Source organism: Bos grunniens, chromosome 1 (assembly GCF_055505025.1).
Source record: "Bos grunniens cultivar Pamir isolate PY7600 chromosome 1, Bosgru_T2T1.0, whole genome shotgun sequence".
In the NCBI taxonomy this organism is placed as follows: Eukaryota; Metazoa; Chordata; class Mammalia; order Artiodactyla; family Bovidae; genus Bos; species Bos grunniens.
In genome coordinates this window covers 38,935,754-38,958,549 of record NC_141165.1, presented here as the reverse complement: position 1 = coordinate 38,958,549, position 22,796 = coordinate 38,935,754, and the positions used below count along the sequence as shown (strand labels likewise).

The 22,796-nt window shown below is 42.0% G+C and overlaps 1 protein-coding gene across 2 annotated transcripts in view; it reads left to right on the top strand.

Annotated features, from left to right (window-relative positions):
- The window catches only part of WWTR1 (WW domain containing transcription regulator 1), a 149,038-nt gene that overhangs the window by 61,243 nt on the left and 64,999 nt on the right, over nt 1-22,796 (top strand). For both annotated transcript variants that reach the window (XM_086387961.1, XM_086388039.1), the window contains exon 3: nt 22,382-22,518. In XM_086387961.1, coding sequence (XP_086244087.1) covers nt 22,382-22,518 — 137 coding nt within the window. The remainder of the gene's footprint in view (nt 1-22,381; nt 22,519-22,796) is intronic.

The following is a 22,796-nucleotide window of genomic DNA, read 5'->3' as shown; positions in this document are numbered from 1 at the left end:
TGCTGTTTGACTCTACAAATAGAATTGTAGGTACACTGAACTAATGGTGTCTCTCCAAGCTCTATCAGTTCATGCAGAACTTTGAAAATTAATTGGGGAGGAATTCTACTGAAATTTATTTTGATAACTTGAGACCAGAAAAAGTTGGGAAGATTTTTATTGGTAAAGAGAGGAAAACGGGGCTCGCCTGGTAGTCCAATGGTTAAAATTCCAAACTTCCACTGTAGGGAGCACGGGTTCAATCCCTGGTCAGGGAACTAAGATCTTTCATGCCCCACCGTGTGACCCCCACAAAAAGCAAAAAAGAGAGAGTGAAGAAATATGACAAAACTTGCTATTTTTGACATTTTTGTATATAAAATTTCAAACATGCATGAAGTACAATGACTTCCTATTTATAATATTTATATAAACCCCTTGCTGCTGCTGAGTTGCTTCAGTCGTGTCCGACTCTGTGCGACCCCATAGATGGCAGCCCACCAGGCCCTGCCGTCCCTAGGATTCTCCAGGCAAGAACATTGGAGTGGGTTGCCACTTCCTCCTCCAATGCATGAAAGTGTAAAGTGAAAGTGAAGTCACTCAGTCGTGTCCGACTCTTAGCGAACCCATGGCCTGCAGCCTACCAGGCTCCTCCATCCATGGGATTTTCCAGGCAAGAGTACTGGAGTGGGTTACCATAAACCCCTTACCTAGATTTAAAAATGGTTAACATTTGCCATATTTGTATCCTATTCTTTAATGGAAGTATTTTCAAGCAAATAATTAACTCCAAATACTTGAGTAGTTATCTCTAAAAATAAAGACATATTCCTGCATACAATGCTTTTTTTAAAAAATTTTTTTGAACATTTTCAAACCTAGAGAAGTACTGAAGAAGAGTATACTCTTCATTTGAATTCAGCAATTCTAAATGTTTCACCACACGTCTCTCTGTGTATTTTCTTTTTTCACTAAACCATGATTTCAGCCTTGTATACTTCAGCATGCAGCTTCTAAGAGTAAGGACATTCTTTTGCACAATAGCAAATACCATGATTACCCAAGAAAATTAGCCTTTGTTAAATAATATAATTTAATATATAGCCCTTGTTCAAATTCTCCCAATTGCAAAATATCTTTCACCACTGTGTGTGTTCACATATTCTATGCTGTAGTTTTATGCCTCTGCTTTGATTCAGAAAATTGCTTCTCTCCCCTTTACAATTTTGTTTCTTTTTCACAATATTAAGTTTAAACGTTTTTTTAGACTAGTATTCCACTTGGGTTTCTTAGGCTTACATTAGGTTGAAAATTTTGACAAAAATACTTAAGTCAGTTTGTGTATTTCTTATTGCATGAAATCAAGATACAAACAATGCCTTCTTAATATCATCTAATTCTCAGTGCTTACTCAGACTTTCCCAATTGTTTCAGATTTTTTTTGTTTTTGTTCTTTTACAGTGGTTTGTTCAAAGGAAATATTTTGCATCATTTGAAAAAAAAAAAAAGTAGAAAAATAGACTAGCTTAAATGCTGTTCCTGGTAAACACTTTAGGTTAATGTTTATGTTTCTGCTAGATGCCAACCACATCTTTTTTCTTTTATAGAAATTAATTTTAAAATTGAAATAATTTAAAAAATGACATTTCTCTTAATTACCTTAAAAATGTACTATAATTTTTGTAGAAAAGTACACAGATCTTAAGTATGTTGCCTGTTGAATTTTCACAAATTGGACACACCCACATAAGCAGCTTTCAAGAAATGACTTTCCTAGAACCAAGAAGTCAGAGAAGGCAATGGCACCCCACTCCAGTACTCTTGCCTGGAAAATCCCATGGACGGAGGAGCCTGGTAGGCCACAGTCCATGGGATCCCTAAGAGTCGGACAGGACTTAGCGACTTCACTTTCACTTCTCACTTTCATGCATTGGAGAAGGAAATGGCAACCCACTCCAATGTTCCTGCCTGGAGAATCCCAGGGACGGGGGAGCCTGATGGGCTGCCGTATATGGGGTCGAACAGAGTCGGACACGACTGAAGTGACTTAGCAGTAGCAGCAGAACCAAGAAGTACCCCATCTGCCCTCTTCTAGACCCTCACAGTCCCCAAGGGTATCACTCTTCTGATGTCTGGTGTGATGGGTTCATTAGTCTGCTCAAAATTACTTCTAGTTCCCTAAAAGAACGAGCACAAACTAGAGAAGCCATAAAAGATATGTATATTTTAGTTCGAAATTATGAAAGCCCACCTTCAATCAAAGACATTGTAAATGATATACTGTATATATTTTCACACGAATAATTCCCACAACAATGTTTTACATAATGGTTTCATTCAGAGGCTCCCCCTGCTTCCCGAGAAATGGGATTTAATCCAAAACGCTAAAGGTTAAGTTATCAATGGAACTCAAAGGGCATTTTGTTTCCATTTGGATAAGTCATTTAATGTTTTTTAAGTCCACGCATATGTTAACAATGGAGGCAGTCAATTATAGGGGAGCTTAGCAAGGCATTCCTGGAGTTCTCCTCAGTGATGAGCATCTCAAAGTGAATTCAGGAAAAGAGCAACTATTTTTCAAGGAGGGAAATTATTTTAATTAGTAACTCGAAAAGGATAATAAATAGTCAGATAATTCTGAAATTGCTTGGCTTTGGGACAAGTAATTACATTGAGCATGCAGTTTAAAAAAAAGGAAATAAAACGAGGCTGGGGGCACGTATAATCAATTCGGTGCAAGTAATTACATTATGAAGGCTTCATGATAATTTTATGGTACATTAACAGTGCGGAAAAGCATGCATCCTGCATTCTAGTAAGGAGGCTGGCAGCACATTGTGTGTATACGTCTCTTGACCCAAGGTTGGTTTTCATGAATTTCCAGGCTGTTGGGCTCTGCAGCTGCTAATAGGTAACCATCTAATGGGCTGAACTAAGCAGGGAGATGGAAGCCTACTTGTAGTGTCCAGTGAAGCCTTCTTAGATCACCAGTGGTGGTGGTGGTGTTAATTGCTGAGTCGTGTCCAGCTCTTTGTGGTCCTGTGGACTGTAGCCTGCCAGGCTCCTCTGTCCATGGAGTTCTCCAGGCAAGAATACTAGATCACCAGTATGCCCCATGTAAATTGGGTCGCAAGGGTCCTGCAATGTGCATCTGGGCGGTATTATTGTAGGTGTCTGTGGGTGACTTTCTCTGTGAGCCTGGAGGTTTTTTTTTTTTTTTTTTAAATTTTTTAGGGGGTGGGGGCGGGGAGCAGATAGGAATCAACCTTCTCTGGTGTGGTTTTCAATGTGACATACCCTAGTGACATGAGTTGCAAAGTGACTTGCTAAAATTAGAAAGTGAGATTGAACAGCTGGGTTGATGGCCTAAGTGCTGGGTTCCCACCAGTTGTTTCAAGGGGATGGAGCGGAGCCACCCAAAATGCTTTGCAGCAGCTGTGACCCCCGAGCCAAGGAAGCTACATTTTGAAGGCACACTAAGAATAGACAGACTCTTACAAGCTCCCGATTTTGAAGTAAGGAAGAAAGCTAAAAGCTTCTGGGTGCAAAAATTCAGTTCACTTTTTAAAAACACAAGTTTAATTTCCAGCTTTCATAAATGGAAATGTATATAGCAAACATGGAATAGCTTGAAATCATAATATACATGCCCATATATGTCTCTCACTGTCTCTCTCCAGCTCTATAATCTTTATACGAACTCTGCTTTGGATAAACTCAGTCATCAGGTTGCTTTGGTATTACAGCTTCATAGCATTACACTCACATTTGCCCACTGATTCTGGATGCGAGCTGCCTATGTTTTTTAATTCCGGTCAGTTGGGTATAAAAATGGTGCTATAATATCTGAAGTATGGGAAGGCACGGCAACCCACTACAGTATTCTTGCCTGGAGAATCCTGTGGACAGAGCCTCATGGGCTACAGTCTATGGGTTTGCAGAGTTGGACACAACTGAGAAACTAACACTTTCACTTTCTTTCATTTTCACATCTGAAGACCATTGTGTGTTCAGGCAGTGCTGCTGAACTGAGTTTGATGCTGTGCTTGGAATAAATACCACAAATGGTTTATTCTGATTCCTAAAATGTATTCTGCCTGCATGAGTGCATGCTAAGTTGCTTCAGTCAGATCTGACTCCCTGGGACCCTGTGGACTATAGCTTACCAGCCTTCACTGTCCATGGGATTCTCCAGGCAAGGATACTGGAGTGGGTTGCTATGCTCTCCTTCAGGGGATCTTCCCTACCCAGGGATGAAACCTTCGTCTCTTACATCTCCTGCATTGGCAGGCAAGTTCTTTACCGTTAGCGCCACTTGGGAAGTCCAAAGTATATTCAACAACATATTAATAAAGTGAAAGAAAAGATCACACCTAAAATAAATGTTAGGTTGCTGCTGCTGCTGCTAAGTCACGTCAGTCCTGTCCGACTCTGTGCAACCCCATAGACGGCAGCCCACCAGGCTCCACCGTCCCTGGGATTCTCCAGGCAAGAACACTGGAGTGGGTTGCCATTTCCTTCTCCAATGCACAAAAGTGAAAAGTGCAAGTGAAGTCGCTCAGTCGTGTCGGACTCCTAGTGACCCCATGGACTGCAGCCTACCAGTCTCCTCCATCCATGGGATTTTCCAAGCAAGAGTACTGGAGTGGGGTGCCATTGCTAGTTCAAACACAGAGCTTTTTGTAACAAGGCAATTTAGGAAGGAAATGTAGCCTTCTGTGTTTCCCAAATTTATTTGATAACAACACTTTTTTGGGGTGCAGGTTTGGGGGATTATCTTCTAGAACTTAAATCCCATAGAATGTACTTGAGGTTACACGCCTGTAAATGCATCTCCTCATAGCCAGTATGACTAAGCCCAAAGCTTTTGTCACCTGAGAAGTATATTTAATTTAGGTTGAATGTCAGATGAGGTCCATCTGTGAAGTGAAGCTGTTGGCAGACTCAGAAGTGTCTTTCCCTACAGAATGACTTAGTGTTAATTACCTCCCTTACCCCCACCTCACAGCACACTTTCATTTTCATCTTTTTGTCAAAATAGTTGTTACCAGGGTTATGGGAATTTTCCAGACCAAAGTTCAACCTGGCTTATTTTATCTTCCTTTTGTAGGACTAAAGAAAGAAAGTGAAATCACTCACTCCAACTCTTTGCGACCCCATGAACTGTAGCCTACCAGGCTCCTCCGTCCAAGGGATTTTCCAGGCAAGAGTACTGAAGTGGGTTGCCATCCTTCTGCCATCCAGGGGATCTTCCCGACCCAGGGATCAAATCTGGGTCTCCTGCATTGTAGGCAGACACTTTACTGTCTGAGCCACCAGGGAAGCCCTTGTAGGACCATGCTGACAAAAATTTGTTCAAGGAACATTTTGAAGCAAAATAAGAAAATACAGCTAGTTTATTTAGTCATATAAAGTCATGTTTCTGTCATTTTCCTCTTGATTTCAGTGTAATAACAGACTTCTTTTTTCTCACATAGACAGCATATGATAATTAATACATGCACATATTCTTGCACTTTGTATTAAAATTATATGTCTGAGTATGCAAATGTGACCCTTTTCTCAAAAAGTCATTAAAATGAATCCAGATCCTAACAGTTCTTAGCTGTTTCTTCTAATATAGCTGTTTTCCTTTCAGAGCACATTACAAAAATGTACTTTGTGTAAATGTTAAAAATGTAAATATCATAAAAAGTTAAAAGGGAGTAGCTTAGGAAAAGTAGCCTAGAATTATCTCTAATACTTTTTTCCCATTAAAAAAATAAGTAGGAAAGATTAATGTACACTTAAGTAATTATAGTTATGTGTGTGTGTGCTCAATCGCTCAGTTGTGTCGGACTCTTTGTGACCCCATGGACTGTAGCCCACTAGACTCCTCTCGTCTGTCCATGGAAATTTTCAGGCAAGAATCCTGGAGTGGGTTGCCATTTCTACTCCAGGGTATCTTTCCAACCCAGGGATTGAACCTGGGTCTCCTGTGTTTCCTGCATTTACAGGCAGATTCTTTACCATTGAGTCACCTGGGAAGCCAGTTATAGTCAATTAGAAAAGTTAATTACCTAACATTTATAGAATTATAAGTGAACACGTTTATGAAACATAAAAAACATCAATATTTGAATATTTTCCCTAGTAATCAACATTAATAAAGACCAAAGACAAGTCAGGCTGAAGCTGTTATTGTCAGAGTTTCTGAGGGAAGGAACTTTCCAGGAGGCGGGACCTTTAACAGCCCCAGTTCTGGCTGGGAGCCCTGCTCTTGAGAGCCATACTCGGCTGCTACCTTTGTGTCTCCAAATCCATCTTCAGAGTCTTTTTACCTCTTCCTTTTAAGTCACAGCAGAGAGTCTGGCTTTGTATTTGGTTTACTTTTTTAAAGTAGTATTTGTCTGTCTTCCTCTCCTTCCTCCCTAACATCAACTACAGGATCACATGGAGCTAATTTGTTTTACTGTCACGGGAGTCCTTTTTCTGGACCAGATGGGCCTGATTAAAACCAGGCCAGTTAAAAGGTCAACTTTGTAGGCAAGTGCATACACTCCATGACTCAAGGGGTTCAGGAGGGATGAGGAGGGATGATTGGTGTGTGCTCAGTCATGTCTGACTCTTTTGCAACCCCATAGACTGTAGAAGAGCCCCCCAGGGTCTTCTCTCCATGGGCTTTCCCAGGTAAGAATACTGGAGTGGGTTGCCATTTCCTCCTCCAGGGGATCTTTCTGACCCAAGGACTGAACCTGTGTCTCCAGAGTGCAGGTGGATTCTTTACCACTAAGCAACCTGGGAAGCCCACGAGGTGGGATTGTTGAAGCAAGACGATGGGGGGAAGAGTCTGTCTTGTGGGGCCCTTTCCTCTGAGGGACCAAGCCTGTAGGTGACGTTGTTCCAGGACAGTCAGGCTATCAGCAGCACCAACTGTCTGTACCCTCTTTTCCTTCCTTCCTAAAGGTCCAGATTATTTGTGTCAGCCTCTTTGGGTTCACAAAGCAGTATCCTGTTATGGAAAAAAAAGCCCAAGACCCAACTCTAGAGTAAGTTTGGGCTCTCAGCTGTGTCACATAGAACATCAGGAAATTTATTAAGTCATTTAACTTTTCCCAACTCAATTTCTGGATGTTAAAAATGAAGGTTAGTAAGTCTGCTATGTGAGGGTACAATTAAGGTAATTTTTGGAGCTATGAAGTGCTATATACATGTCAACAGTTGCTGTCGGACATTATTATTACCATCATTACTGTGAATATTGTGATGTATGACTAATAGTCATTATCATGACTGTCACTATTAACTTCATTCGTATGTTCATTCATTCATTCATTTGACAAACATTTATTTATTGGAACTTCCCTGGCAGTCTGTATATACATAAGGGTGGTGCTAGTGGTGAAGAATCTGTCTGCCAGTGCAGGAGACGTAAGAGACTCAGGTTCAATCCCTGGGTTGGGAAGGTCCCCTGGAGTAGGAAATGGCGACCCACTCCAGTGTTCTTGCCTGGGAAATTCCATGGACAGAGGAGCCTGGTGGGCTACAGTCCATGAGGTTGCAGAGAATCAGACACAACTGAAGTGACTAAGCACAGCATAACCTGGTGATCTAGTGATTAGGATTCGGTTCAATCCCTGGTTGGGGAACTGAGATCCCCCAAGCCATGCAGTGTGGCCAAAAACCCAGCAGCAACAACAAGAGCAACAAAAAGCATTTATTGCGTGTCTACAATATGCCCGAGGTGGTGTACTTTCAGGGTCCATGGTGAGCAGCACTTGGTGGTGGTTCAGTTGACCAGCTTGCTGAATCAAATTAGAATAAATTAATAATGCTTTCATTTGTTTTAGAGGCTGTTACAGCATCCTCTAGGCTTCATGTCCTTCCAGGGACCAGTAAAGAACAAATTTTCCTGGATGAGTTTTTTTGAACACTTGATAGATAAGGGTACATAAGATATGGGTGATTTATTTGATCCTGTCACTGAGAAACAAAATATTTTGTTAAAGGAAGCTCATTAAATACATTTTTTCCCTCCTTGCTTTTTAAAGTCATTTGTTTCATGAGTAATTTTTGAATATCTGCTGTAGGTCTTCCACACTAGATCCAATATTGGAACTACTGAGAACTTGAAAGCTTATTTAAAGTCTCCTTCAATTCAACATCCTTTAAAAAAAAGTCTCATGGAAAGGAAAAATCTAAATGTGTCCTGTAGAGAAAATACCATTTCCTTTGACCATTATTATGATCTTTATCCTGCTTCTTTATACAGAGTTCCTCTCCAACTCAGTGGGAACTCCTTAGCAGTTCTGAAGGCAGGATGTGCCTTGGAGTGGGAGGAGAACGAGGCTTGTGGTTGGTCATCAGACTAAATTTAAACCATTATTTGGAATGACTATGTAATTAACGTGGGGGTTAAAAAATGAAAAATACAGCTGCAAGGGTAGTTTTCTTCCTTTAATAAGAAAAGAAGTCAGGAGGCATGAGAAGAAAACAAACACAGGAACATGAGGCATGCATTCTCTTTCATGAGAAGAGAATCAAAGATGCACCCTAATCTTTCAAGAGACAATAAATGCCTCTCCCTTCTGGATTAGGAAGATGACAGCAAGAACGGCACCGCAGCTGGGCGTCTCCAGAGCAGACAGGTGCTGGATATAAGATGCCTCCCATTGTCCTGTGAAGTGTAGACAGTGCTCCAGATGACAGGCCCCGCTTGATCTGCCAGAGGACAGAGCTGCTCAGTCTGTTGACGCCTGGTTCACAGTCCCCCAGCTCGCTCAAACAGCTGCCAGAGGCAGCCATGAAATATTGCTTAATTATAGAATTTCCCTTGATCCTCTTTATCCCTTCTCCCGCTCCCCACACCCGGCTTTGTGCCCCTCCCTGGTTCACAGCACCTTTAGGCTGAGCACTCAGGGGAGTATTAGGATGGTGCCTTTTCCAGCTCACAGTTAAGGGACTGACAAGAGGTTCAACTACACTCTAGCTGTGGGCTTATTCTTGGAGGCTGTAATTAGCAGTGTTAAGTTTGAATATGGAATGCAGTGTTATTTTTTTCAGCAGGAAGCGAGTTTACTTGGAGCAGGGCAGAGGAGGATAGCTTTTCTCATTCTTTCTCTCCTTTTTTTTTTTTTTTTTTCTGATTAGAAAGTAATGGTTATTGTACAAAGTGGAGAAAGTATCAAGAAATCTAAAGATATGACTAAAGCCTACTTTCCTCTTATTCATATGTTTGGATGTTAACCAAAATAGTATTATGTTCACTTAGTATTATGTTCACTTAGCATTATGTTCACTTTCTATTTTAACAAGTATAGATCCATGTCATGTGTAATGTCTGTTCAGTCTTCCATGATCTGGCAGACCCATAATTTACTTAACCATTTAACACATTTGAGACATAAGTAAAACTGCAGTGGACATCTTCGCACATACATTTTGCATACTTGTTTATTGGTTTGAAATTATGTTTGTAATTAACAGGGACATGAAATGAGATTGTCTCTGACATTAAATTAAGATGATCAAGGACTGATGTGATGGTTCGGCACGCACTTGTCTCTTTTCTATTGTCTTGTTCTTACTGAGTAGCTTTCGTTCCTCATGATTTAAAATGGTTGCTGTAGCTCTGGTCATAATGTCTACTTTCCAAGCTGGAATAAAGAAGGTGGAAAGCAGAAAAGACTGTTTATCCCTTCCATTTAACGAACTTCCCTAGAATTTCACACAGCATTCTGTTTATCATCTCGAACTTAGTCTCTTGGCCACACCTTGCACCCAGAAGAGAGGGTGAGTAGATATTCAGAAGCAACTGGTCATCTCGGCCATATCTTTCTGTTTCCTTGGTATATGTTTCATGGAGGAGTTTCTAATTCAAAGATTTTTCAAGGATTTTGTAATATGTTGACAAACTACTCTCCAGAAAGAGGTTACCAATTAAGTTTAGTAATATGTAAGAGTGACCCTCAGTGAGGCTATGGGTTCTTTGGTGAGCATTTTAAGGGCATTTTAAAACTTTTTCATGAAGCTGTGTTTTTATCTTTCTTTAAATCATACATTCTGGAGAGAGTTGATGTAGGGGTTTCTGATACAATTTTTTCTTCAAATCAAGGTCTGTACAAGTAAGAGTATTCCTTCCAAAAATTGGAAGGATGTTGGCCTGAGAATTCAAATGTTATTCACACATGTTTCCTCCACTTTTAAGAACGCTTATTTGGAGATTCAATTAACAAGCAAACCCAGTTTGAAAACTTTTACTGCCAATCAAGTAAAAAGGCACAACCAAGAAGCTGCTCACTCAGCCCATGTCGGTATTAAGATATAAAGATATTTGATTTCTGTTACACCATTTCCTATACGTTTAAAAATCATATCAAAATTAAAAGTGCATACACCTAAATAGATGTTTTTTACTATGAGAATTAATGCTAGCTATGATATATTAGTGAAGAACAGTGGGGTTTGGATGGGTTAATAAGTCATAAAAATGGAAAAAATACATTTCCTGTTCTTTGTTAAGTATGTGTGTGTGTGTTTGTGTGTATATATTTTTTGGCTGCACTGCCTGGTTTATGGAATCTTAGCTCCTCCACCAGGGATTGAACTCAGGTGCTCAGCATTGAAAGGGCGGAGTCCTAACCTTTGGACTGCCAGGGAATTCCCAATAGTAGTATATTTTTGATTAACACACACCTGTGGGTACAAAATCCCATGGACGGAGGAGCCTGGTAGGCTGCAGTCCATGGGGTCGCCGGGAGTCAGACATGACTGAGCAACTTCACTTTCACTTTTCACTTTCATGCATTGGAGAAGGAAATGGCAACCCACTCCAGTGTTCTTGCCTGGAGAATCCCAGGGATGGGGGAGCCTGGTGGGCTGCCGTCTCTGGGGTCGCACAGAGTTGGTCACGACTGAAGCGACTTAGCAGCAGCAGCAGTGGGTACAAAGCTAACTCGTTTGTTTTGCATTAACATGTTTGTATATAGTACTTTTTAAGCTAATTTGTTTTTCCATTTTGTTGATTCACAGAAGTTTCAAGTCTTCTTGTGTTTCTGTACCTAATCTGTGTCCCTTCATTTTGGGGTAAACTATGGGAGTGAACTATTTTGACCCTGTAATTGATTTAAAGAACTTCGTTAGGGTGAAACTTCTTGAGCATTTCTGTTAGGAAGGAGGGAAAGCCATTAGGTACTCTTTTTCTAGTATGTCTTATGCTTTTCACGTCAAGCTGAAATCCTTACTAGTTTATACATGAGACTGGAAGTCTTGGGCTGACACGGGATGCTCATTACCATTAAAAGCGCCTAACAAAGGCGTTAGAGGAATCTCAGCTTTGGCCTTCTCTTACACTGGACCTGAGAGTTGTTATTGTTAGAATGTAGGGTGAGGGAAGGGGTGGTAGTGAAGGAGCCACTGAAAGGCTGGTGGTTTGCTTGTTCTTTTGTGTTTTGAGAATGTTTTTGTCTCAAGATCAATGGTTAGTTAGCTGCTTTATGTGAAATCATATAAATCTGTAGCTTTTGCAGTGAATTAATGCCCACTCTTATTTTTTCCCCATTTTCACTGTACTCTAGGCTGTTTGCTGACAATTTTGCATTTGAATTCCTCAGATCTTTGTAAAACGTTGGGATAGATTTTCAGGAGAGAAAGAAGTGGAATTAGTATTTATAGACTGTCATGGGTGTGTCTGGCACTGTGTGGGTTGTTTTGTTATGGGATGAAATATTTAAAACAGCCTCACGCACGAAAGGAAAGGATGTTCTTAGCCTGTTTCACAGTGGAGGAAACTCAGGCTGGGAGACACTAAGTAAAGTTAACTCTTAACTGGTTAATCCAGAGCTCAAAGCCACTGCAGGACTGCCTCATTTGGGTGATGCTCTCAACCCAAGATGCAAAGAAATACACGTAAAGAGATGCTTTGGGCTGGGTTTACAGGAAACATAAGCAGTGTTGCCTGGTGATTATCTTCCAGGCCTCCCCTCCCTGCTGGGAAACCTAACTCCCCTTCTTTTGTCTTTGCTCCTCCAAACCGGTTCTTGCAAAATGGGATGCTGGCTCTGAAAAGCACCTCCAATCTTTCTCCAGACCAGGGTTGGGGCTCATGCCAGTCTCTTCTCTAGTTCCATGTATCTTGTCATTCAAACATGTGCATAAAGTGGCTGAAGACCAGGGTGGCCCATCCTCTTCCCAGAATTAAAAACAAGAACAACAACAAACCAAAAAGGAATTGGCTCTCCCCACATGAGTAAAGGAGAGACTAGATTAACCCAAAAGAATTCTTGTTTTTTTGGAGGTTTTGCCCTATTTCCTTGGACAAGTGACATTTAGTTCGTTTTGCCCCACCGGAACAAGCAGTGTGTCAATGTCCCATTTAAGAACAACTGGAAAAACAACACGTTGAAACATGTGTTGAGCACAGAGAGCCTGGAAAAACAATTTTCAAAGTATTTGAGCACTTAAAGTAGCTTGGTAGCTTAAAAAATTTTTCTTTTAAAAACTGATTGAGAGATTAAAGCTGCTTCCCAGATGTCAGATGCTGTTGATACCGGAGCGTATCTAACATGCAGCTATTGAGTTAGAATGTCAGGCTCTGGACCTTTTATAGCAACAATAAAAATAGGGTGTGTGCTTTGTTACCCTCGACACCAAACCTTTATTTCATTGCCACTGCCCACCTGATCGCCAGCTTCCAGGTCCCACGTTACATCTTCTGTTACGTCCTGCCAGGGAGGAGAGGACACTGCGGGCATTCAGGATCATATGTCTATTTAAGTGGCATGAATTCAATTCTACATGCCTAGCAAATCCCAACATAAGTATTTGGGGACAGCATCACTTCATCTGGAGCTTGGCTGTAGAAATAGTACCATGTCCTAACCCTGGAAAGATCTGGCTGTGTTGGACTTACTGAAAGACCTTATAATATACACAAAGCTTAGCACACTGTACATTATGGCCCATTTAAAGGATTTACAGTGGTAATTTTCACCACACTCCTCATTTGCCAGAACTGCTTTTGGGGCTGCATTCTCATGGAAGATACTGTCCTGGGGTAAATACAGTCTGTTGAATGACCGAATGGATGAATGCCTTTCACTTCCTTTGATAATTTTAGAATTCACCATTCATTAAGATCCTCATCTTCACGTCTCCTCATTACTATCCCTAATTTTTGTTTGTGAAAAAGTGGGAAAATAGATACTGAGCACCTATGTTATACTTGATGCCTGGAAATAATAAAACCTGGTAAAATAAACTCTTACATGGTTGTTCAGCTTCAACACAAGAAACAGTGTGGTTTATAAATCTTTTAATACCATTATTGATCCTGATATGAAAAGCAAAAAAAAAAAAACAGTGTTGATAATACCATTGCAGTATAGCCCAAGTTAAGTGCTTGGCCAGAGGCAGACAAGAAAACAGAAACACAGTCCTTTTTCTTCTCGCTTTTTTTTGGGGAATAGAAAAAGTGAGGTGAAGCAAGAGTTGGCTCAGTTTGCACAGAGGAAGTCAGGTCTGCCCCGGTCATGTGGCACTGGGGATCTCAGTGGGGATGAGGGGGTGCCTCTCACACAAAAGCTCACCCTCCGGAGTGAGGTCACTGAGTCACACCTCTGGGTCATGTCCGTGAGTCATGGGCTTCCCAAAAGGCTTTCTCCAGAAGTGGCGCCTTCATGGTGTCCCCAGCTTTCTCACCGCAGGGATAAACGCTGGTAAATAAACCCCTTCAGAAAGGAACTATGATTATTACAGCCTCAAGTGGGCTCACTCTGCACTTTAGGACTGACTGCAGCTCTGCCTGACTCAGCTCTCTGCCCAGATGGAGCAGGTTTGGAAAAGCCAGATTTGTGTAGATGGATGCCCGAGGCTGTCTGAGGTGGAAGTGCCTGAAGACCTTCCATGCTGCTTCGGCTCCTACTGCTGCTGATTTCAACAAGTGGAGACTTCTTGGCACCGCTGAGATGGAAGTCGAGGATTAGAGCCTGGTAGTTAAAAATACAGTCCCTGTCATTCATTTGGAATTCCAGAGAACTCTGAAATTTTTTGAATTGGCAAGGAATGGTAGAGACCGGAAGCATGCACCAAAATAATGCTTCTGGTCTTCTATCATCTTTTATTAGACGATCCTAAAAAAATCCCCTACTTATATATGAGTTATTATTCCTGTGTCATAGACTGCAGCTATGTTTGATGAGCTGCCGAAGTGAAAATCTGACTGGAACCTTTTAACTATAAATTCCTTGTGGTTTCAAAGAAGGATGAGCTTTCTCAGCCAACACACTTTTGTTATGTGAACAGTTACCTTTATTGTATAGCATAAGAGAGTCAGTTTTTATAGCTTTAGGACTTAATCTATGAATGATATGAATGTTTTCTAATGGATGTGTCAGCTAGGTACATTTGCAGCTTGACTTTTATCTCTTTGTATCTTTTATTCTTATGCATTGGACTAGCAAGTGCTGGTGATGTTTAGGATTTTGGCAGAACAGAAAAAGAATTATAACCAATTGTAATGTAATGAAAGCTGCTTTGGGACGAAGAATCATCAGCTGGGCTGACAACAGGAAAGATGACAACTTGGGAGGGAGATTGGTTGCTTTAGAAAGAAAATAATACATCAGCTGTGCATCTTTTCAGCCAGGTGAAGAGCCAGCACTTTATTTCCAATTGTCAATGTATTCAAAAGACAAGTCCTTATTATCCAGCTGGACTGATAGGGTTAAACAGAGGGGAACAATTTACTGATGGCTACTAATCAGATGGGGTTGCTACTATAGACGAGGGCTTTGAGCTGCTACTGCTGTGGGGCTTCCACTGTGATCAGCTCCTACTATTCCCTGGGTTTGGGTGGCTCAGTGGTAAAGAATCTGCCTGCCAGTGCAGGAGACGCAGGAGACGTGGGTTTGATTCCTGGGTTGGGAAGATCCTCTGGAGAAGGAAATGGCAACCCACTCCAAAATTCTTGCCTGGGAATTCCCACGGACTGTGGAGCCTGGTGGGCTACAGTTCATGGGGTCGCAAAAATGTTGGACATGACTGAAAGACTAAACAACATGAGGAACTATCTGGAGAGTGTATGTTTCTGAACCTGGGAGAATTATAAGTGTGCATGCCAGCTGTCTTTGTTCTCGTGATTAAGACCCATCTCTGGTGTCAGTCGGAAGAGCCAAGTATCACTGGCAAAAAAGCAAAACACGACAAAAGGCTCCACTCAAAGAAATGCAAGATGTGAGTAAGATATGATGTGTCATTTCCTAGGTCTTGAAATTTAAATCAGAACACACTGCCCACATGTTTAATGTAATTGAAAGGCAGCATTTATCCCTGAAATACAACAAAAAAGTGAAACAGCTTTTACGTATTTGTATTTTAATTCTAATTGGGGAAAATTTTCAAATTTTTATGTGAGTCCTGGGCAAGTCTTCTTGCCATCTGGTACAGGATTAAACATTGGCATAGCATTTGTTTTCTGCTGACAGTGGGTCCAATTTATTTGGCAAGACCTGCCTGGGAAATTATCAACCTCATGCAAATCTGCTTCAGTTTTCATTTTTAACACTGATGAGTTTAACTGAATGGGTTCACAACAAGCAAGTTGCAAACCTATTTTAGTTACCAGTTTTTATGCAAATCATCTTCAATCTGTATAAACATTTGTTATAACATTAAGAGGGTGGTGAATTGGCCGACTAAGTAAAAAAAAGAGCTTTAAATGTCTGATTTTTAAAAATCAGCATATTTTACCTATGCCCTCAGTTGGGCTTGTGAAGATTCTGGGGGTTCCAGGAGTATTGTTTTTCAAGTGCCTACCATGTGAGGGCACCTTGCTCTGCCTCCACTGGGCCTTTTCTGTAGTCAAAAGAGCTTGTGTTCCATTGTAAGAGAAATATTAGTACCCCCCCCCTCAAAAAAAAAAAGAATGAAAGGAGAGGTTAAAGAGAAACTGGGATTGGCAGGAGGATGAAGGGAAGAAGCACTGAATATGAATTGAGTTTTGAGCAAGTCAGAGGAGCCTGGTGGGCTACAGTCCTTGGGGTTACAAAGAGTCGGACTGAACAACTAACACTTTCACTTTCACAACACTTAGAGCCTTTATATTCCCATCTCCTTGGTGTGGTTGTCTATAACTGGGTTTCTCTGGTGGCTCAGACAATAAAGAATCTGCCTGTAATGCAGGAGACCTGGGTTTGATCCTTGGGTCAGGCAGATCTCCTCAAGAAGGAAATGGCAACCCACTCCAGTGTTCTTGCCTGGAGAATCCCATGGACAGAGGAGCCTGGAAGGCTACAGTCCATGGTGTTGCAAAGAGTCAGACATGACTGAGTGACTAACACTTGCACATAATCATCTATCTAGATGGTAGTAAGAAGCTGCTTTTAAGTCGTGCCCTAACAGCTTGGTTGAGGGAGCCCTGAGTAATGTCCAACACAATTAATGTGAAACTCTGTAATGTATTAAGAGAGGAGGAGGAGTAAAAAGGCCAAACACTTATACTTGCACATGAAATCTTTGCCCACATATATGAGCAAACAGCTTATATTGCTATGAACTCCAAATTCTTTCAAAATTAAACACTCATAATCATTACTATTTTTATATCTTTGTATGCTTCCAGCAATACAAAATGTATTACATAGGCTTTCTCTATTTCAGAAAGTCTTTGTTGTGTGGCTTCCTTCCATGAAGTTAGTGTAATAGGTCATGAACTGGGGGGTAAATTTATCCAAGAAACACCAAGCCTCTTCCTGGGCTATAAGAAGCTGGTGGATTCTGTTTTTGCAGATAAGATTTTATCTTTGCCTTTCATGGTTCTGCCGCCAGTCAAGATTTTATATTTATAAAATGCTTTTCATTTTTATGCCTAACAAGTGCACGTGCACTATAGGAATTATACAATCCAGGCTTGTTGAGCTAAAGGTTGCCAGCCTTGGGCTGGAGGCGGGAGCTGTCTTCTGTGAGTTCACTGGCTAAGGAGGTGAGCTTGAGAAGTGAAGTGAACCGGTCATGAAGTTGGCAGGTGACCTCGGTGATCACAGGTTTCCCAGAACAGCCGTTTTTTCACCCTCAGGAAAAGGAACCAGAGCATTTGTTGGCTTTTTTACCCCTGTTTCATAGATATGGGTGCTGAGACCAGGATGGGTTAAATGGCTTGTCCACATAGGTCACACAAGATCGGAGCTGTATTAAAGCTCAGACATATGTAGGGATCCCCTGGAGATCCGGTGCTTAGGACTCTTGAGCTTTCACTACTGAAGGTGCAAGTTGGATCCCCAGTTGGGGAACTGGATATCCCACAAGCTGTGCTGCTGCTGCTGCTAAGTCACTTGAGTCGTGTCTGACTGTGAGACCCCATAGACGGCAGCCCACCAGGCTCCGCCGTCCCTGGGATTCTCCAGGCAAGACTGTGAGGTGTGGCCAAAACAAAGAAACACAACAAAAAACAAAAGAACTCGGGTATGTGTGACTCCCAGCCTGTGGTCTTTCCAGAAGACACAGTTGCTTCACTGTCTCCCAGTAGGATGTCAAGGGTCGTGGGGACCTCAGACCCAGCTGTTCTAGGGATGAGTCTGGAGGTGTGTTGGAGAAGGGATTGTCAGATAGAAAGGGTGGGGAAGGGATGGAGGACGGAAGGAAAACCTGAGAGACTGGGGGAGGGAAGCCTGGAGGCCATTGTCCTCATCCAGGTGAAAGGTCATGTAAATAGGAGCTAAATTAACAATCTCCTGGAGGCTGTTGGGAGGGGCCAGGCCTGTAGGGGAGGGTGATTGGGAGAGTCATAATGCTCTTCCCTCCCCCACTGATTTCAATGGCATTCTAACCCCAAACACAGAATGTTCCTAATACACAAAATGGCTTTCCCAACTTGTGTCTGTATTGAAGAACACATTCAGATTCTAGAAGGAAAAATTATTTAACACAACACAGCTTTCCATAAACTACCATTTCCAACCTAATATCTTCTCAGAGAAGTGCTTGACCTTTCTTGCCCCCCGGCAAACATGCAGGTCCTCAGAACTGAAGCTCTCACAGACCCTGGTGTGGTTGTATATTTGTCCTTTATAAGACTGTGAAGAAAGGCAGTCTGGGAAGTCGTAGTCAAAGGGGGCCCTGAAGGAAGAGGAAAAGATTCCATTACCTTTGTAACAGGTGCCATTTCCATTGCCCACCACCTGGGGCTTCCATGAGAAATCCCTGCAGACATCTTTTTTTTTTTTTTTAGTCCAGGAAAATTGGGTGTTTGAGAGTGTGTATCAAGAAGAGTTTTTCTTTCCCTTAGAGACTGGCTTTTTTTCCTTTATAAAAAGCATGGAGACAGGTAATTGAATCCATTTCCCTTCTTACTTTGGCCACTCAAAAATAGGAGCCAAATCTCTAGTTTATCTCCAGTAACTTTTTAGTACCTATGACCTGCATTTCATGCATCATTTTCCTTTTCTGTCTTTTTGCACCTTCAGAAGTGTTTTATTTTCACTGGTTATGAAAACAGTACATTATCGCAGTTCAAAACTGGAAAGTATAGAAGAGTTTAGATTAAGGGGGAAACAAATCTCCAGTGAGCATATTATTTGCTTACACGTGTGCGTGCTCAGTCATGTCCAACTCTGCAACCCCATGGACTGTAGCCCGCCAGGCTCCTCTGCCCATAGAATTGTCCAGGCAAGAATACTAGATGGGTTGCCATGTCCTCCTCCAGGGGATTTTCCCGACCCAGAGATCGAATCAGAGTCTCCTGTGGCTCTTGCATTGCAGACAGATACTTGCATATATCAGTCTAAATACTTTGGTATCTTTTTTGGTTCCTTTGTTTAGGGAAGTGGGGCTATGCTGGGTCTTTGTTGTGGTGAGTGGGCTTGTGTAATTGTGGCACTTAGTTGCCCCACAGGATGTGGAATCTTAGTTCCCTGATCAAGGATTGAACCATTGTTCCCTGCATTGGAAAGTGGATTCTTAACCACTGGACCACCAGTGAAGTCTTCTGTTCCGTTTTCGTATGAAAGCTGTATAGAATGTGTGTTCATAGAATATACACTATTATGCAGTTGAACATACATATGTAAGTGTATATAAATATTACATATGTAAATTTTTAAGGGAAACTGGACTTAAAGCAGCAGAGAGACATTTTCTTTCTTTCCTTCATCATTTCTTTCTCCCTTTCTTTCATCATTTTTTTTTTCCTTTTTCCCCCGTAGACATTTGCTTGAAGTGGACTCAGCAAGAGAGTGATGTCAGACAGGGGTGGGAGTAGTAGGGAAGTGGAGATTAATTGAGCTAAACTGTGGGTCCTGGCAAACAGTGCAGTATTTCTCTGCACTGAGAAATACAAGAAAGGAAGTGACTCAGTAGCTCTGAGAAGAGGGAGCAGAGATGAGGCAGCAGCATGAAAGAGCGATGGTTTATCCTACGGTTGGGAATAGGATGTGGGGACCTAAATGAATTTAGTTTTCAAATCAAATCATGAGTGGTGGATTAAATTCTTATGAGCAATGCCCTTGCTCTTGGCATTCAGACCAGGTGTCGCCCTGGATGTCACATAAACTGAGTTTTAGAGAACTGCCCTGCGGTCGATTGGTGTGCAGGGGCTGGAAAGTAGAGTGGCTTTCTTCTCAGAATTGTTTCAGAGCAAAGAGAACTTCTTCTCAGAGTTGTTTCAGAGCAAAGAGAGCTGCTTACGTATGAAAGGCTCCCCCTTGTACTCAAGTCTTTGGGGAATACAGTGAGTGACACATTTAATTATCAAACCCGCTGGGAACAAAAGTCCTTTAAAAAGCGTTGGCGGGGTGTGGAGTTTGAAGGGTGGGCTGAAGAGGCTCCCACGGTTGTGGGGGCAGTTTTGGGGCTTGAAGCTGTGGCATCTTTGGGGTCAGATCTCTTAGGATGAGGGTCAGAGTGTCCATCCAGAAAAACTCTGCCCTCTCTCCCAGGGGATGGAGGCTGTCAGCCACAGTGGCTGTCTTCAGACAAGCTGGGCTTCTCTACCACTTTGGGCGTGAGCCTTTCTGCTCTCTGCAGACTTGAGAGTCCCAGCCCACTTGTTCAGAATGGGAAGGGTGAATGGGGGACGGGCATTTGAGAATCCATCATTCCGGTTCCCGTATTGTTCTGATCACTGACAGGGAGCTGAGTGTGTACACGGCAGTATCCTTAAATGTCCAAGGTGGTAAAGAACCCACCTGCCAATGCAGAGACATAAGAGATGCAGGTTTGATCCCTGGGTTGGAAAGATCCCCAAGAGAAGTGTGTGGCAACCCACTCCAGTATTCTTGCCTGGAGAATCCCATAGACAAAGGAGCCTGGTGGGCTATGGTCCATAGGATCGCCAAGAGTTGGACACGACTAAAGCAACTGAGCAAGCACAGTATGTATTACTATATCACTGCTTCTCACTCTGGGCTGTGCTCGTGCTGGTTCTATGGCAGTGTCAGTATAGTCATGGTGTCAGAGGGTCTAAGAAAGGTTCATGAAAGAGAGAAGGATGCCTCCCTTTTTGGTACAGTGGAAAGTATTTCTTGCTTACCGTGTGTTTTAGTGATATGGAATCCTGAAGGAATAGGTAGTCAAAGGGTTTCTTAGCTCTAATTACTTTGCTGAAGGGAGTTTTCTCAACTTTGACATCCTCATCAGTTGTTCCTCTTTTGGAAGACTGTGACAAACCCCCTGGCTATGAGTCTCCACGAGACCAAAGGTTGCAGAGAATTTTATGAACTCTTTGAACAGAATTACTATTGTTAACCTTGAAGGTGTAACTAAGACAGTTGTTTCTTGATCCTTAGATAGCTGATTTTCATCTTTTTAGTTCAGTCTCCTCACGACCACCACCATCCTTCTCAAGATCGTCTTAGTTTTTTTATTTTTATTCCTCCCAATTTATTTTTGATTATTTTTTAAAGAGTCCTATAGCATGAAACTCTACAGTTAAATTTAATTTTGCCTCTTTTATGGAAACTGACTTGTTTTTCTTTTCCTTTTAAATCATACTCATTTTAAAGGCTCTCTTGGGAAAACATCCAAGTTTTCACTCAAGGCAATGAATGAGCATCCATGGCAATAACTTCTAGTCTGGGATGAAGAAATATGAGGAAGAATTTTAGTAGAGGCTGTATTCAAATATGAGGAAATGGAAGCAAAAGAAAAGATAAATATAACTCCATTACAAGAGAGTCACTGATGTAGGTTTAAACTCAGTGATACTAATAGTGGTTTTCTACACAAAGGATTCAAAGGAAGTCATTGCTATTCAAAAGTAAGGTGTGTTTAAAAGGAACGAGGTTGCTCTTTTTCACATGGATCTAGGAGGATCTATAACATGTGGGGTTGGCATTGCCCTTTGGTTTGGGAGAGGCAACCTAGTTACAAGGCTTAGAACAACAGACTGACATTCAGCTTCTGCCATCAAAGTTTGTTGTCTTTGATAAATACAGAAAGATCTTTGATATAGTTCAGAAAACAGATTTGTGGCACCAAATGAGTATGCTTATCTTTAAAAGAAAAATGTACTAAACTCTCAAAAAAGATTGAGTTTATGGAGTGACACAGGGTCTGTAAGGCACCAGGAGTGACTTGTGATGTGGTCTGGAAGGAGGTAGGAAAGCTAGAGGTCCCATCCATCTTTCTGAAGATATACTGGAAACTCTGGGTGGAAGCTGATGTCCTTCTGGTTTCTCTAAGATTAATAACAAAGCTTGGGTGTTGTTTATGACCAAAAGTCTAATCATGTCTTATTCCCCAGAAGCCTTTATGCCTCGGTAATCTGGGTGTCTCCATAATCTAGCACTTCCTACATGTATTTCCTGCTACTCTGTTCTCCAGCTACCCAGTTGTTACCTTGCATGGTAGAATATAAGCTTCCTGTGGACCTCACAGTGTCTTACCCTTAGTAAGAGCTGTGTAATGTCATGTTTATGGGATTGGTTTCAAGGGCCCTGTCTTTGGCTGGGGCCAGGTGGAGGTGTCTCATTATGTCAATTACATGAGCTGGGAGAGTATGGGAGAGCTGATGGGCAGGAGAGCAGGGTCCTGCTTTGGAAGAGGAGTTTGTGCCATGGTATCCCAATGCTTGGATGGCAGTGAGCACTGGGGACTGGAGAACATAGGCTCCTTGGACTTGGGGAAGTATGCTGGGGCTGGTCCATCCTTGGTAAGGCAGGAAACCCTTAAGAGGGCGTTTGCACATGGAGGCAACTGGTCAACTAAATCATGGACTTACTGTCAGAGAGTCCCCTGCAAAATCCCCATATCATGGCCCAACTTGGATGGAGGGTAAGTGGGCAAGCTTGATGTTGGCTGGAAACAATGTGTCAACCTCCTGTAAGCAGATTCTGAAGGAAGAAAGGCCAGCATCATTTAACTGTTGTGTTGTTACTGGTGATGATGATAATGATGCTAACAATTAAAGAGATAATTGTTTTCCTTCTTTTAGTCACATAGAAAAAATCACCACATGGCAAGACCCTAGGAAGGCGATGAATCAGCCCCTGAATCATATGAACCTCCACCCAGCTGCCACTTCCACACCAGCGCCCCAGAGGTCCATGGCCGTGTCTCAGCCGAATCTTGGTAAGCTTTGACTCGGAGCTGGATAAATAGATGTTCAAGCAAGGGCCTCTGGAGCTCAGAAGCAGCTTTGGTTGCCTCAGTGCCTACTCATATACCCAGATAGTATCCTTTCCTCCCTTTTGGCTGCATTACCCTTTCACTGCCCTTGCCGTCTTTTCTTGGCCTCTTGGCTATGTGGTTCATGACATGCTATCCAGCTTGACGCTACAGCTCCAGCATCCTCTCCAGTTACCTTTATTGAAGCTCTTGGAAAAATCACTTAGGTCTCCTGTCTTCAC